General features: G+C 27.1%; 1 protein-coding gene across 1 annotated transcript; it reads left to right on the top strand.

Moving 5' to 3' along the window:
- Nucleotides 1–989: 989 nt before the first annotated feature.
- LOC107446943 (8.6 kDa transglutaminase substrate) lies at nt 990–17,933 on the top strand. Its single transcript, XM_016061728.4, has 3 exons — nt 990–1,181; nt 15,602–15,728; nt 17,725–17,933. Exons 1-3 carry the CDS (start codon nt 1,132–1,134, stop codon nt 17,854–17,856), a joined length of 309 nt encoding a protein of 102 aa, XP_015917214.1. The 5' UTR covers nt 990–1,131; the 3' UTR covers nt 17,857–17,933.
- The last annotated feature ends 1,008 nt before the right edge of the window (nt 17,934–18,941 follow it).

Here is an 18,941-nt window from a genome sequence, read left to right on the forward strand (position 1 = left end):
ATGGCAATTGGACTCTAACTCGTGATCCGTCTACCAATGAGGATATTTCACGTCAGCACTGTGGTCGGTGTAGTCTGGATGCGGAATTCGTATCGACCAGCTATTTCTGGGATTCGAACCCGGGGCACCCTAATGGAAGGCGAGAAGAATAATTTCTTCTGTCTTTATTTCCTATTACTCAAATTGTTAATTAAAAGGTCACTTCCCGAAAGATATGGCTAAATACGCCGAAAGTGAAATAAACATTAGAAGGATCCGATCAAAATTTTTCCAAACTAAACAATTGGGACCAAATGTTTCAGAATGAGGCTATTCCCCATATTTTGATGGAGTAAACCCTGGCACTCATTGTGCTGTCTGTCCACTGAGTTTGAATTGCTGATAGCGATGTTTTTCAAAAAGTAAATTTTGATAATTTGCTACTATACTTGAAGCAAAATTGCAAGGTTCTACTGAAGCAAATAAAGTGACTTCAGTGTTGGCTTAAAAATTACAAGGATACGAAAGTCAAAGGTTTTGTTTAAAGCTCATATGTATCTTGGTAAAATATCTGAAAAGACAAAGTAAAATGAAACTGAACTAAAATTAATTTTGGGAATTGAAATGAGCTGCAGATGGAGTAGGGCAGAAATAAGACGTGCAACCCGTTTTCTTCCCAGATGGTGATTTTTTTAATTAGAAAAATTGTTACTCGATCACACAAATTTTCTCTATTTGTTTTTTCTTTTCTTTTCTAATTTACACAAATAAAAATTCAAAGTTGAGTATTATTTTCTATTACCGTTAAAAGAACAATGAACTTATTCGAAAACACCAAATTCATCTTACAAAAAAAAAAAAGAACATGAATTATTCTATTGCTTAGAACTAAAGTAAACTTCGATTTTCGTAATAATTTTTATCTCTCATTAATGATTCATTTTTGTTCTACCAAAAAAAATTTTGATTTTTTTTTCTCCCCTCCTAACGCCACGTGGAAGTTATTAGCTGATAAACAACCGGAACGTAGGAAGTGAGAAATTCTGATAACTTAAAGGCACTTCCTGAATACGTAATGAAATATGTTAACTCTTTTGTTAAATTACATTTTATATTAATTTAATATTAATTTCTTACAAAGCAAATCTCAAAATGAAACCTCCAACTTTGTACATCGTTGCAATCACAATATTGGTGACAATGTAAGTATAGAGTGAAAATCCCTTTTTTTTTAATAACTGAGTAATAAATTATTAGTATTAATTTATTATTAATTATTATTTTAGATCGTAATTATAAAAAAAAATTATCCTCACAATAGGTTTGATAATCATTACTGTTAAAATTTCAAATTTTAACCTAGTTTTATATATTGTAGTAATTAGAACAAAGCGGCAACAACCGGGAAAAAAATGTAAAAATTGATAGAAAAAATGAAGAAACGAATTCTTTTTGTGAATTCTCTTTTACCAAGATTTATTTGTAAATTAAAAGATATCTATCTAGATGTTAAATTTAACTAGATTATAATACTTAAAATTTAAAGTGAAATTTAAAGCTATATAATTTCTCACAGACTAAAACATTTGTATAACTGGTAATTTCAAAGAAAATCAAATCAATTAAGCAAAATCAAGCATGCATTCATAATTACTATATCTGATCTATTTATACGTCATGCTGCTCAAAGTTACCGAAATTAAATTTTAAAACAAAGAATTAAAATTAAATAAAAAAAAATCTTACCATTTTAGATCTAATAATAAAATCCCCAGCTAAATACGAAAAAATTTGTAAAGGCGCGTGTATATCACCGTGTAGTACAATGTCTTTATGAAAATCATAAATGCCTTTATAAAATTATAAGCCAATTATTTCGCTGCTGTTGAGATACTTTTCTTAATCTTAAAAGTTAAATCATAAATCAATTTACCTGTTATGACAGATCATTAATTCAAACATATGTATTTAAAATTCGTTAGTTAATCAAGCAAATACTGATGATTGCTGTAGAGCTTATATTTTAGGAAATTATTTATGCCTTGAATATTATTACGCTGCAACTTTAAAAAATCTTTTTCAACAACCGTACAAATTGACAGGTTCGAAAAACAGTGGTAGAATATTTACGTTACACTTTATTTGCCTAAACCATTTAGGCATGATATAATTTCTTTCAAATAACCAAAAATATTTTTACAAAAATATTTTTATACATTTAAAAAAATCTCATGCAATAAATTTAAACTCTACCTGCTAAGTTTTCATTTGTTTAGTTCTGCAATCATACTCGATAAATTTAAGTTAGAGATTTTAAATTTCAGGAGCATAAGCAGATTCATATTGCTATTCATTTCGAATAAAGATTATTAAATGCATGTCTAAAATCAATTCTTATATATTTATTATGCTAAAGCTAGCTAAAAATATTTCTAAAATATATGCTCCCAATTTATGTTAATAATTATTATACTAATTTGATGTTTTACTAAAACCTTGCTGTTTACCTTGCATTTACCTTAAATCCATAATAAAAAACATTATGCATAAACGTGAAAAACTAGTTTAAGCAAACGAACAAAAATATAAGAATAAAATTTAAAGCGAACTAGATTTTAATAAATGCGTTATTAAAAGAACATTGATGACGCTATTTTATTTTCTGCAGAAAACTTAACGTTTGACTTAATATTAATTTGAGAAATATGCTAGAACTGTTTTATGATTGATTTACATTTTGTGAACAAATTACTGAGAAACGATTTTGGGGGGAGGGGAGTTACGAAAAGACGTAACGGAAAGCGTTGTCAAGAAATCCAATCGTCTAGCTCAAAATTTCTCTTTGCAATCTGTAGTTGTAAAGGTTGGTTTCACACCTTCCGATTCGAACCAATCACAGTGCTGACATAAAATATCCTCAGTGGTATGCGGAAAATGGGTTAGAATACCCTGGCCGTCGGAATAACCATGGGAGATTGTCGATGTTTTCCTCTCCTTATAACGCAAATGGTTAGTTCCATCAAAAAGTCTTCCACGAAAGCTAGTTTGTACCAATGCTTGATCCAGATGTTCTATTGTCTTCAGGATTGGAATTAAAAAGCCGTAAAATTATAAAATATACTTTTCCTGGCACTTGAATGCAAAGAAATAATTCTAAAGTGCATAAAGTTTGTAAACTAAACTGCTCTCTATAAGGTATTAATTAGGGTTGCTAAATGAATAAATTAATTATTAAAGAAAAGCTATTCTAAACATTTTAAATTTTTTCCCGGAGTATTTCTTGAGAATTACCTATATTCTCCTTTAAAATTATTCTTTGGTTAAGATATGGATCTTTTCTTGGTTGGATTATGCAGTTTAAATACTACCCCAGACATTTTGATAATCCCATGTACAGTGAAGGAAAAAAAATCACTCTTAAATAAATTTTGTTTGAGTGATCAGATTTTCACGTATTGTGTGCTAAACTAAATGATTCCCGTAGGTTTGACCTCAAAAAATTGAACCATTAACTTAATGTTAAAATTACGAAATCCCTTTCCAAAAGTGTATTTTTTCGTGGAGGATTTAGATTTTTGATAATCAAAGTTTGGGGATAACATTAAGTTAATAGCAGGAGAGCGGTTGAAATTTGAGCCCCGTATTTTACGTATTTCGCTAATATATAAGAACTATGAATTAAAAAATTTCCTCACACATTTATAAAATTTGTTTATTCACACAATGATAATTTCTTATAAAATATTATTTATTTTATACTAATTTATAATTTTTTCAATTTTAATTAATAGTCGAAAACCTTTGAACTGTACGGTAATTTATTTTTTTGCGTCATCTAAAATTGTGGGGTCGTTCATATATTGCGTAAGCATAGTTTTGGTTATTTTGGACTCTCCTCCCTTTGTTTTCACCCCAAGAAAGTTACAACACACCACACCTTGCTTTTGCTTTAACTTTGGCAATAGTTATCTAATTTTAGGATAAATTCAAATAAAAAGTTTCTGTTTAACAAAGTTTATAATGAGTATAAAGTAACCGTTTTTGTTTAATAATGTTTCCGTTTCAATTCATTTTATAACATTTAGAGTGGAATTTTCTTTAGAAAACTTTTGCCTTCCTTTTGTGTCCAAAACTCCTGACGTCTGAAACCCTTCGAATAAATTTTTTAAATTTTTTTCTTTCCCTGAATTAAATTTTTATTGCACATTTGTTTTTTTTTTCGTAGCGTTTTTATTTAGCATCTTAAGATAATTTTGAAAATAAGGGGTTTGTCTCACGTGAGCATTGCTCATACCCTTCCTTCCCCCTTCTCAGCAAAAATAAGCAAATCACAAAACCTCCCACTGTTAGCTGCCTACGTAATATTAGAATATGCAATTTTAAATGAGTAAAAATAACATTTGAATGAAACTGGAATCGAACTCGAAGCAAAAAGCATGTCACATCTCTGTAGTAGGTAGTATCATTAGTAAGTAGTATCATAGTATCATTCTTCTTTTTTTAAGGTATGTTGTTTCTAGTGAATGTGTAACGTTCATTTAGTTTTAATTGCATGTTATAACGAAAATTTCAAGTAAATATTGTGCAGTTCTCAATGATATCATGATAGTTCGTCTTCTAAACTAAATTGTAACTCACTCAAAGTAACTGTGTTGAATCTGTTAGAAAAGAGAAAAATAAAGAAAAAAATATTTAAAATATCTTTAAAAAAATATTATTAATCCCTAAGAATTGAACACATGTTTATTAACAAAAATTTGTCGAATTAAAGAATATATTTACGCCATATTTTGAGTATCGTATCTACACTCTAAAAACTGTACCTCTGATTTCAGAGGCACATTTGAATCATTTGTGCCTCTGAATTTTAAGGGCACAACGTACCTTTAAAAATGAAAGGCACAATGTACCTCTGATTTCAGAGGCACATTTGGATCGTTTGTGCCTTTGAATTTTAAGGGCACAACGTACCTTTAAAAATGAAAGGCACAATGTACCTCTGATTTCAGAGGCAAAATCAGATGTACCTCTTAACTTGGAAGGTACATTGTACCTTAGATTTTGCTTTTATGTACCGCTCATTGAAACAAGCATTTAGTGGTACCAAAACCTGTTATTTACCAGATTTGAACACATTTTTTTTTACCTATTTGTAATTTGCTAGCACTTTATATGAAAAGAGACTTTCTGTTTGGTTTACACTATTACCAAGATATTAATTATAATAATTCTTAATGAAAAATATTTCTCAATTCTTTGAATATTGGCCACTAGAAAGTAATCATTTCAAGGGATTCCATCTAAGGCTTTTTCATAGACAATTATAAAATATGTAAATTTATACCATTTCTTTAATTATGTAGCGTTTAATGATACTTCAACAACTACAGTGATGCTTTTCTAATCAGATATAGGTACAAAAAGATAATATTTATTTCTGTTAAGTCAAGTCTATATAATTCATGGATTTTTTTTCTTTTCCAAAAAGCATCCTCAAAATGGAAATTTATTATAAATTTAGATATTTTTTAAATATTTAGAGATTTCATAAAATAGTTTTATAAGGATCAAAAATTAAACACTAAATATCATGAAATCTAATATCTTTTATTTTCACACATAAACAACAATTTTACATAATTTAGTAACAGTTGCAATATGATGTATACAGTTGCACAAATTTGGAAAAACATAGAATATTTAAAAATGATAGATGTGGATTTTGACAACTTGGCTATTTTATAACATGAAATATGCTTAAACAAATGACTTAACAAGTGTAAAATAAAAGATTTCTTTCCATTGAAATGAATTTTTTTAAAATCCAGATTTTGGCGAAACATATTAACCCGTTAGGCGCCATCATTCCCATTTTGGGAACATTAGCTTTCAATTTTTTTAGAACTAACTGTACTTAATATTATTTAATCTATGATTTTATTTGAGCTCAGAATATATGAAAAGCCTTCTGCAATTTTTTTGGAAAGCTTGTTTCAGAATTTTTTTTTATTGTATTTTAAAAAACGTGAAATTCTGCATTTTTGCCCCAATCATTAAACATGCATTTGTTTTATAAATATTATTAAAATAAATATTACTTTCGTGCTTAAACTTGATTACAACAATCGGATATAATTCTCTTTTCTATAATCCGAATTTCGATAGTAGTAAGGGCAGGCATCTATGCGGCGGAAGTGATGGGCAGTCAAGGGGTGCTTATTTCTGCCCCAACCGGAAGTTGCTTTTTTCTGCCCACATACAAACCGGAAGTTGTTTATTTCTGCCCATCTACAAACCGGAAGTTGCTTATTTCTGCCCGCTTGAAAATCGAAACTTCGTCTGCAGCGTCATGGGGAGCTTATTTCTTTTTTTCTTAAGCCTAATATATTTTTAGTTTCGGTTTCTGTTTTTAATTTAGTTTCGTTTTTTTAAATATTATTTAATTTATTAGTTTTTTGAAGGTGACAACACTTATTATTTTTAATATTAGTTTATAAGGATGGCAACACTTGTAAACTTTGTTATTTGGGAGAGATATTGAATATTATGAAGTTATGACGTCATCTTTTGTTACATAATGAATAAATGATATCATACTTTTACTCTAGTGGGGCCATCTATGTGAGAATGTTAGAAATAGAATAACTTTAAATCTATTTTAATATTTAATTCTGTTTTATTATTATTTATTAAATATAATTAAGGCTGAGGATCGAACTCAAGCCATCAAAAAGCCTTCGTGGATCAGTAGTTGGATATCATAACCACTGACCCACGAATGCTTGGTTGAATATGTGTTAATAAGTTAAACTTTTGTATTCTGAACACGTGTATAAATGAAAATGATTTCATAACGATATCATCCTACTGTTTCATCGATATATTTTTCACTTAACCTTTTGACAGTTATTAAATAATTATTTCTGCCCCTCTTATTGTTATTATAACTTTCTCTGGGTGGCAACGGTACAGACCATACACGTGTTAATTATTACATAATAAATAAATGATATCATGCATATGCTTTTTATTCTAATGGCTCCATCTATACCTAAATATTAAAAAGAAAATATATTAATAACTCTTAATTTTAGTTATTTTTTAATATAAATATAATTGATAAGACTTTAATTATTATTAACCTAATCAATATTAATGAATACATTTAAATAAATTGATTCTATATTGAAATAAAAATTGTATTAAGTATGTCTACTGTGAATATTAAAAGTATCAGACTTAAAGGCATATTAATTTTAAGTCAATGAGTGTTATTTTATAAGATTAGATATTTATCACCTTCGTTTGGATTTACGGCTATCAATGTTTGTTATTTTTGAACCCAGGAGACAAGGGAACTCCTAGATCTTGAGACAATACATGTCTTCGAAGTGGAATTTGTGAGTACCCATGTTATATGAAGAGGAAAACTATGAAAACCTCCAACGCTTAGTCCAACGACAAGCAGTGGACTTGGTTTTGTTAATCAGTATCCTGTGAATGTACAGAGATCAGAGGAAAAACTTAAGGTTTTACTTTGAAAAACTAGAAAATTTTTACTAAAATAAAATTTTTTTCTTAAAAGTTCGATATTATTTTTACAAAAATAAAAATATTAGAAAGTTTCCCTGAATAATGAAAATATTTTCTGAAAATTGGAAAATGTTAATAAAAAGTTTGAAATATTTTTACAAAACTGAGATATTTTTTACAGAAAGCAGAAATATTTTACTGAAAGATAGAAAAATTTTATAAAAATAAGAAATATTTTCTGAAATGTTAGAATTTTTTTTTTATTTTTTTTTTTACAAAAATAAAAAAAACATTTTCTGAAAACTGGAAAATGTTAATAAAAAGTTTGAAATATTTTTACAAAACTATAATCTATGATTTAATTAATCTATTACGCAACCACACTAATGATGAAAAAATGAATATGATATTAGCAATGAATGGTTGTTAGTTGAAAACTGGACAGATGCCTTTGATTTCACCTAATTTTTAGTTTTGCAAGAGCTCCAACACGTATTAATATAGATATTTAAGAAATATAAATTTTATTAATTTTCTATAAAATCATTTATGAAAAAAAATATTATCTAATTAAAAACTAATATGTAACAATATATCTACGGTGTTTATTCAATCATATTTTTATTAAAATAAAGACATTAATAAATTTGATTTTATTTTCTATTAGAAAATGAATAACGACATATTTATATTATCAATTATATATTAAATTTACTTAAAATTTCAAATGAATTAATTTAAATCTAAGAAACATATAAATGGAATTTTTGCCGCTTTAAACTCATTTATGTTCAAAACATATTCATTTATTATTATTTAATATTATAATAATACAATTAACTTACTTTATTTTCAAATTAGGAATTAATTTTAAACTATCTATAGCCATTCTATTTGAAAGTATATATTTAAATGATACTGATTACAGAACTTGAACACGATATCTATTTCTCACAAAATTTTACAAAGTAATGTCTGTACAGGACGTTTAGGGTTTATCTACGTTTTATCAATTAGTCATAATATAAAGTGCAACATAGTGCTTCATACTTGTTATAGAACGTGGGAATACAACTATTTCTCTGAAAATTGTTAAGAACCATATGATGTATGCTCGCAGAAGTGATTGGGTGAAACTTTGAATAAAATGTTATTTATTTTATTAAAATATATTTTGTCTTTATTGATCATTTTCACAGGTGAAAAAGTTTATATTATCTAGAAAAAATTACACTCTTTAATAATTAATACAAAAAGTTTCAGAAAAATATATAGAATTTTCTGAAAAACTAGGAGATTTCAGCAAAAACTTAAATATTTTTATAAAACTAACAAATTTTTAACAAAAAAGTAAAAATATTTTCTTAAAAGAGATTTTTTTTTTGTTGAAGCATAAATATTTTCTTAAAAGATGGAAAATTTTTAACAAAAAGTTAAAATTTTTAACAAAAAGTTAAAATTTTTTCTTAAAAGATCGAAATTTTTTCTCCAAAAACATAAATATTTTCTTAAACGATAGATAATTTTTAACAAAAAGTTAAAAAAAATTTTAAAAGATAGAAGATTTTTTGTAAAAACGTAAATACTTTCTTAAAAGATAGAAAATGTTTAACAAAAAGTTAAAATTTTTTCTTAAAAGATAGAAAAATTTTGTAAAAACATTAATATTTTCTTAAAAGATTGAAAATTCTGTTAAAAAGTTTTAAATATTTTTATAAAACTAGCAAATTTTTAACAAAAAGTTAAAATTGTTTCTTAAAAGATAGAAAATTCTTGTGAAAACATAAATATTTTCTTAAAAGATAGAAAATTTCGTTAAAAAGTTTGAAATTTTTTATAAAACTAGCAAATTTTTAGCAAAAAGTTAAAATTTTTTCTTAAGAGGGAAAATTTTTTGTAAAAAACATAAATACTTTCTTAAAATATAGAAAATTTTTAACAAAAAGTTGAAATATTTTCTTAAAGGACAAAATGTTTTTGTAAAATCATGAATATTTTCTGATAAAATAGAAAATTTTGTTGAAAAGTTTGAAATATTTTTATAAAACTAGCAAATTTTTAACAAAAAGTAAAAATATTTTCTTAGAAGAGAAATTGTTTTTGTAAAAACATAAATACTTTCTTAAAAGATAGAAAATTTTTAAAAAAAGTTAAAATATTTATTCTTAAAAGACAAAATTTTTTGTAAAAACATGAATATTTTCTGATAAAATAGAAAATTTTGTTGAAAAGTTAGAAATATTTTTATAAAGCTAGCAAATTTTTTACAAAAAAGTTAAAATATTTTCTTAAAAGAGAAAATTTTTGCAAAAACATGCATATTTTCTGAAAAAATAGAAAATTTTGTTAAAAAGAAATAAAAATGCTACATTATTTCCTAGCTCGATAAGATTTTAAGATGATTACTTTAAGGAAATTACTTAAGGAAATAATGTAGCATTTTTATTTCTTTTTAACAAAATTTTCTATTTTTTCAGAAAATATGCATGTTTTTGCAAAAATTTTCTCTTTTAAGAAAATATTTTAACTTTTTTGTAAAAAATTTGCTAGCTTTATAAAAATATTTCTAACTTTTCAACAAAATTTTCTATTTTATCAGAAAATATTCATGTTTTTACAAAAAATTTTGTCTTTTAAGAATAAATATTTTAACTTTTTTTAAAAATTTTCTATCTTTTAAGAAAGTATTTATGTTTTTACAAAAACAATTTCTCTTCTAAGAAAATATTTTTACTTTTTGTTAAAAATTTGCTAGTTTTATAAAAATATTTCAAACTTTTCAACAAAATTTTCTATTTTATCAGAAAATATTCATGATTTTACAAAAACATTTTGTCCTTTAAGAAAATATTTCAACTTTTTGTTAAAAATTTTCTATATTTTAAGAAAGTATTTATGTTTTTTACAAAAAATTTTCCCTCTTAAGAAAAAATTTTAACTTTTTGCTAAAAATTTGCTAGTTTTATAAAAAATTTCAAACTTTTTAACGAAATTTTCTATCTTTTAAGAAAATATTTATGTTTTCACAAGAATTTTCTATCTTTTAAGAAACAATTTTAACTTTTTGTTAAAAATTTGCTAGTTTTATAAAAATATTTAAAACTTTTTAACAGAATTTTCAATCTTTTAAGAAAATATTAATGTTTTTACAAAATTTTTCTATCTTTTAAGAAAAAATTTTAACTTTTTGTTAAACATTTTCTATCTTTTAAGAAAGTATTTACGTTTTTACAAAAAATCTTCTATCTTTTAAAATTTTTTTTAACTTTTTGTTAAAAATTATCTATCGTTTAAGAAAATATTTATGTTTTTGGAGAAAAAATTTCGATCTTTTAAGAAAAAATTTTAACTTTTTGTTAAAAATTTTAACTTTTTGTTAAAAATTTTCCATCTTTTAAGAAAATATTTATGCTTCAACAAAAAAAAAATCTCTTTTAAGAAAATATTTTTACTTTTTTGTTAAAAATTTGTTAGTTTTATAAAAATATTTAAGTTTTTGCTGAAATCTCCTAGTTTTTCAGAAAATTCTATATATTTTTCTGAAACTTTTTGTATTAATTATTAAAGAGTGTAATTTTTTCTAGATAATATAAACTTTTTCACCTGTGAAAATGATCAATAAAGACAAAATATATTTTAATAAAATAAATAACATTTTATTCAAAGTTTCACCCAATCACTTCTGCGAGCATACATCATATGGTTCTTAACAATTTTCAGAGAAATAGTTGTATTCCCACGTTCTATAACAAGTATGAAGCACTATGTTGCACTTTATATTATGACTAATTGATAAAACGTAGATAAACCCTAAACGTCCTGTACAGACATTACTTTGTAAAATTTTGTGAGAAATAGATATCGTGTTCAAGTTCTGTAATCAGTATCATTTAAATATATACTTTCAAATAGAATGGCTATAGATAGTTTAAAATTAATTCCTAATTTGAAAATAAAGTAAGTTAATTGTATTATTATAATATTAAATAATAATAAATGAATATGTTTTGAACATAAATGAGTTTAAAGCGGCAAAAATTCCATTTATATGTTTCTTAGATTTAAATTAATTCATTTGAAATTTTAAGTAAATTTAATATATAATTGATAATATAAATATGTCGTTATTCATTTTCTAATAGAAAATAAAATCAAATTTATTAATGTCTTTATTTTAATAAAAATATGATTGAATAAACACCGTAGATATATTGTTACATATTAGTTTTTAATTAGATAATATTTTTTTTCATAAATGATTTTATAGAAAATTAATAAAATTTATATTTCTTAAATATCTATATTAATACGTGTTGGAGCTCTTGCAAAACTAAAAATTAGGTGAAATCAAAGGCATCTGTCCAGTTTTCAACTAACAACCATTCATTGCTAATATCATATTCATTTTTTCATCATTAGTGTGGTTGCGTAATAGATTAATTAAATCATAGATTATAGTTTTGTAAAAATATTTCAAACTTTTTATTAACATTTTCCAGTTTTCAGAAAATGTTTTTTTTATTTTTGTAAAAAAAAAAATAAAAAAAAAATTCTAACATTTCAGAAAATATTTCTTATTTTTATAAAATTTTTCTATCTTTCAGTAAAATATTTCTGCTTTCTGTAAAAAATATCTCAGTTTTGTAAAAATATTTCAAACTTTTTATTAACATTTTCCAATTTTCAGAAAATATTTTCATTATTCAGGGAAACTTTCTAATATTTTTATTTTTGTAAAAATAATATCGAACTTTTAAGAAAAAAATTTTATTTTAGTAAAAATTTTCTAGTTTTTCAAAGTAAAACCTTAAGTTTTTCCTCTGATCTCTGTACATTCACAGGATACTGATTAACAAAACCAAGTCCACTGCTTGTCGTTGGACTAAGCGTTGGAGGTTTTCATAGTTTTCCTCTTCATATAACATGGGTACTCACAAATTCCACTTCGAAGACATGTATTGTCTCAAGATCTAGGAGTTCCCTTGTCTCCTGGGTTCAAAAATAACAAACATTGATAGCCGTAAATCCAAACGAAGGTGATAAATATCTAATCTTATAAAATAACACTCATTGACTTAAAATTAATATGCCTTTAAGTCTGATACTTTTAATATTCACAGTAGACATACTTAATACAATTTTTATTTCAATATAGAATCAATTTATTTAAATGTATTCATTAATATTGATTAGGTTAATAATAATTAAAGTCTTATCAATTATATTTATATTAAAAAATAACTAAAATTAAGAGTTATTAATATATTTTCTTTTTAATATTTAGGTATAGATGGAGCCATTAGAATAAAAAGCATATGCATGATATCATTTATTTATTATGTAATAATTAACACGTGTATGGTCTGTACCGTTGCCACCCAGAGAAAGTTATAATAACAATAAGAGGGGCAGAAATAATTATTTAATAACTGTCAAAAGGTTAAGTGAAAAATATATCGATGAAACAGTAGGATGATATCGTTATGAAATCATTTTCATTTATACACGTGTTCAGAATACAAAAGTTTAACTTATTAACACATATTCAACCAAGCATTCGTGGGTCAGTGGTTATGATATCCAACTACTGATCCACGAAGGCTTTTTGATGGCTTGAGTTCGATCCTCAGCCTTAATTATATTTAATAAATAATAATAAAACAGAATTAAATATTAAAATAGATTTAAAGTTATTCTATTTCTAACATTCTCACATAGATGGCCCCACTAGAGTAAAAGTATGATATCATTTATTCATTATGTAACAAAAGATGACGTCATAACTTCATAATATTCAATATCTCTCCCAAATAACAAAGTTTACAAGTGTTGCCATCCTTATAAACTAATATTAAAAATAATAAGTGTTGTCACCTTCAAAAAACTAATAAATTAAATAATATTTAAAAAAACGAAACTAAATTAAAAACAGAAACCGAAACTAAAAATATATTAGGCTTAAGAAAAAAAGAAATAAGCTCCCCATGACGCTGCAGACGAAGTTTCGATTTTCAAGCGGGCAGAAATAAGCAACTTCCGGTTTGTAGATGGGCAGAAATAAACAACTTCCGGTTTGTATGTGGGCAGAAAAAAGCAACTTCCGGTTGGGGCCGTATCAAGCTATATTAAAGAACTGTTCAGTTTTTTTATAAAAACATTTTTTTCACACCACAACAAATACAATAACAAATATAAAGTACCCGTAACGGGATAGTTAAATCTTATAAAGGAAACTAGAAAAAGTGCCCGGAGCGGGATATATGAAAACTCACCCGTAACGGGATAGATAAAATATCATAAAACAAACTAAATAAACCCGTAACGGGTAATATGAAAACTCAAATTCAACACAAAACTAATTCTAAAAAATCAACAACTTTCTGGTGTTCTAATTTTATCGTCTGCTTTTATTATTTGTATTTCGTCATAAAATATTTCATTGATGTGCGCATGCGCTTCTTCTCCGTTACATCGTACCGAAGAAAAAAATTGGAAGCCCATTTGAGAGGCACAGGGAACCGGTAAAATCCTTTCGTACCGCGCATTGACTCGCGTTTGCTTTGGTGCCTTTCATTTCTTGTGGTGCCTCTCATTTTTAAAGGCACATTAGTTATGTGCCTCTAACGCGAGAAAATAAAGGGTACATTTAGCTTGTGCCTTTTATTTAAGAGGTACAGTTTTTAGAGTGTAACGATAAAGATTCGATCAATAATAATATTGAATACTACGATTAATTTTTAGTATGAAATATTGTGAGTATTATTGGCAATGATAATTATATGAAATGCGATAAAATCACATTCATTATTGATAAGTACCGAATACTGTAATTTCACGATCATTATCAAGCACGATACTTTTATCTATTATTTTTTTTACAACCGACGTTGAACAGCCGACTCAATACTAAGTTCACCATTAACAATATTCAACTTAGAGACACCGTAGTTTTGAATCCAACTCAGAAAACAAGCGAACTCTTGGATCATTCATTAGGACAAACTAGATCCCGTGGAGAACTTTTTGATGTAAGCTACCCGCATTTACATAACACGGAGGAGAAAACCACGAGAACCTTTCATTGTTAGCTCGACGTCAATGGGATTCTAACTCATGACCTGTCTACCATTGAGGGTATTTTGCGTCAACACTGTAAGCGATACGAGGCAGGATCAGAATTCGTATCAAGCAGCCACCGTTGGAATTCGAACCACTGGCACCTAATTGGGAGGTGGGTGATCTACTGGGTCATCGCTGTTCTGACCCCGATACTTATTGAATACAGTATTATCATGACTGTTGATGATTTTGCTTGCTTGATAAATATCGATATAAGTTTTATCCCGATAGTAAGTTTTTCAAATCGCCTAGATTTAAAAATGTAAGAAAACAAACTATGAAAAAAAAGAAAGAAAGAAAAAGAAGGTTGCATCCGTTATGTGATTTCTGTATTAACTCCATAAAATAATCAGAAACTGTAGCAAATATTTGATTGCGTTAAATGAAAATTTATTTCGCGCGTTTATTTTTGACATTTTAAGTGATCACTGTAATAATTATAACACCATAAATTACTATACACCTCATTACGAACGCCAATAATTAAATCATAACACCATTAAATTACGACACACCTCATTGTGGGCATAGTTGTCTTAATTACGTATAATTTTGCTATTTTTTACGTATCATTTTTAGGATGGGATGTTCAAGATGTAAGCATTCTTTTTTCAAGAGAAGAAAGCAATAAATGAGATGAACATAGGAGCAAACTTGCACGGTCGTATAAAGAGAACTTTTTCTTAATGGCTGCAACATTTATGTTTTAGCGTCTAAATCTTAACTTTAAAAGCTAAATCTTAAATTATTTTATGAATCATGACAAATCAATAACTGAATCCTGTGCATATCAGATATATTCGTTAGGCAACTATGTTGAAGTTTCAGTAAATTCTTAATACCTTAAGTATATATAATTATATTAGTACTTCGAAAAAACTTTCCTAACCGCCGTATAAGTTTGCTGTTATGAATAATAAGTTGTAGTCACATCAAAGATAAAAATAGAAGATTTTATTCATATTCTTAGGATTGTCAACATAAAGGCGTTCTCTCCGCCAGTTTGTGATGATTGTGATCCTGAGAGTTGTCCCGAAACATCCTGTGAATGTGGCACTACCAAGGATGGTTGCAACTGCTGTGATTCCTGTAGTTTGGTAAATAGTATTTCAAAGTGAAAACTTCAACTTTTTAATCCATTTTGTAGTGGTTCAGTGGAAAGCTCGACGAACGCAAGACAGGCAAACAGTATTTATTCACTGTATAACGTTTTTTCCACTTTTTCGATGATAAAATGTGATTAAATCAAAAGGTGCTTGATTAAGTATAATGATCCATCCCCTAAGCCGTGATGGCTCAGGGGATAGAGCGTTCGCCTTCTAATGAAGCGAACCGAGTTCGAATCCCAGTCGATACGAATTCCGCATCCGGCTTGCACCGACCACAGTGCTGATACGAAATGACCTCAGTGGTAGATGGATCATGGGTTAGAGTCCCCTTGCCACCAGGCTAACCGTGGAAGGTTCTTGTGGTCTTCCTCTCCATGTAACGCAAATGCGGGTTAGCTCCATCAGAAAGTTCTCCACGAAGGCAAATTTCTCCCAATACTCGATCCAGAAGTCCCCTTGTCTTCTGGATTGGGTTCAAAATTACAAGGCTGTGGAGTTGAACATTAGTAGTCGTAAACCCATAAAAGTGGATCGGCTGTTCAACGACGGATATAAAATGATTCATCCCGTATCATTTTTATAAGGGAAAAGTCGTCTCTAACTTCAAGTGAATTCCCAGATGTCTCGTTTCGTTATGCACCTGAAGCCTCGAAAGTTCAGGAAGGTAGATGAAGCTTTTAATACCAAAAAAGTCGCCAAGATCACCGAGATGGTCGCCAAATTGGAGATCATCACACTGTTCTTTCCTTTTGCCTGTAGGTTGTTATTGTGAGATCTTCAAATGCGTAAAATCACTAAATTAAACCACAATAGATTTCTCTGGAAAAATTGTGCGTGGTAAACAAATAATAATGAGAGATTCGTTATTTTTATCGAAAAATATACAATAGATACATATTTTAATCTAAAAGACAATTTTCATGCTCTCCATTAAAATCGTAAAATAAAAATGTATTTTCCAATGTACCTTAATTATTGATATCTTGTGGTTGCAAAGGGTAGAAAAAATAAATTTCATTATTTTTATTATGCATAATTGCATCAATCACTTAAATTTTTCTTCATGGAATCCACTCTAAAAGAATTTCAAGACAGAACTTACATTTTGACTAAGTAACGCGATCCAGCGTTGCTCAACAGAATTTTCAGAAATTTATTTCCCCATAACAGCAAAAAACATCTTTTCATCAGAATGGCCCAAGACTTGTTGTATCAATGACTTGTTTTTTCTAAAAATTTTTGTTTCTTCATTTTTTTAGTTTATTTTTCACAGCAAACAAAACAAAAGCTACCTTGTATCTTTTCTTACACCATTTGCTAAATAATAAACCACTAATTTTTTCTTGAAGCTATTCATATCTCTACTTATTTTTCCCTTCATCAGCATCAATTTTTAGCTCTATAAATTTTTTTCCTTCAATAATCACAACTTGAGCATTTTATTTCGACTTTCTCAGCATTTCTAAACATCAGGGGAAAAAAAACTCAATCAGATTCAGATTAAACTTGAGAAAATGTTGTTCTGTCATTCATTATTATTTTGCTGTAATTACGAAAATTAATGCTTTGATTAAAAAGTAATAATTTTTTAAAATTGTTTTTAGCCAAAAATATCAAATTTTTTTTAGGAAAAAGAAATTTTTTTAAAAAGAATTCAAAAAACAAATTGGAAAGTGGGTGTAAATACCTTTCCGGGAATATTTTTTTAAAGCTCAAGTGAAAGCTAAATGTAAACATTTTTCAGTACCCTTGAGAAAAACTTAAGTACCATCTTTTGATATTTCCGAGATCACAAATTCAAATCCATCTAAAAAAAAACATGTTTTTTTTTTTTAGAGAAAGCACATTTAAAGTAAGGTTCATTAAATCAAAAGTTATTTATTTTTTAATCTTTTGCAATGTACATTTAAGCATGTGTATTGTACACTGATAATTACTTATGGTTCCAATTTTATACTTAATAAGCTGTTTTTCCTCCCTAAAGTGTGAAGGTGATTCTTGCAGAATATACGCTGGAGATGTATGTGCTAATGGCTTACACTGCGGACACCCCCCTGGTACAGATTTTGCTGACAGATACAATAACCCAGGAACATGTGTTCCTAACGTTTCTTAAAAGGTTTTTTTATTCATTTAAATACTTTAAAAGATTATCTGTTTATCACCTGAATAAAAGAAGTAAATTTGGCATGATTTTCTGCTATCATAATTTCTTATTACAGAAATTGTTAATTAAAGGCTTTCTTCCCAAGAGATATGGCTTCTGCATACTTATAAGCATGCAGAAAGTGAAATTAACATTAAAGGGACATACTTTTTGCACCACTTGAATAAAATATCGAGACCAAATTGTGGCTACTTCCCATATTTGTTGAAGGAATATCTAGTAGATTTATTTAGAAAAAGTACATTTTTGTGTCTGTTTTTGAAACTTAATATTAACAATACAAGTCACTCTTTTTAATTTGTCACTTAATTTGAGAATATTCGATCATAAGGAAAAAAGTAATTTAATGTGATGTCTTTTTTATTTTGCGCACTGCACCTTATCTTTCAGGTTCAAAGAATTTTTCAAAATACTTTTAAGAAATGAATTTAGACACGTCAAGGAATAAAAGAAAAATTGCGAATAAAAAAAGTTGCTGCATAAAAAAAGGGGGAGCTTTCCACCATTCCAACCTCAAAAAACTTTTTTAGTTTTATCAAAAATTAATAATGAAAGTTAAAACTTAATTAAATATTAAAAAATATTTTAACAACCTCCTTGTTTAGAATACAACTTGTTATTATTATTAAAAGTACTCTTTTTATTAAAATTAAATTCATCATTTTCATTTTAGAGTTTATTTGAGAGAAGTACAGAGCTAAAAAAATATATATATATGAATTACTTTCGTTCTAATGATCGGATTTTCACGTACTGAGTGTCAATCCTAATAGTTTTTGGAGGTGACCTCAAACAAATGTGCTAATTATTTAGCATCAACTATTAATTAAGTTACGAAATCGGACACGAAAACGTACTTTCTCAGAATATATATATTTACATATTTGGATTTTTGACCTTCAAAATATAGAGGGTTGACGCAATCTGGGAAATATGGTCCTCATAGTTTGGTCAGGACAGCTGTCCAAAGTTCGTTTCCCTTAATGTTAATCTCCCTTTCTACGTTTTCAAAACTAGTTAAACAATTTAAAAAA

Source organism: Parasteatoda tepidariorum, chromosome 8 (assembly GCF_982258835.1).
Source record: "Parasteatoda tepidariorum strain Cologne lab strain chromosome 8, Ptep-v5.0, whole genome shotgun sequence".
NCBI lineage: Eukaryota > Metazoa > Arthropoda > Arachnida > Araneae > Theridiidae > Parasteatoda > Parasteatoda tepidariorum.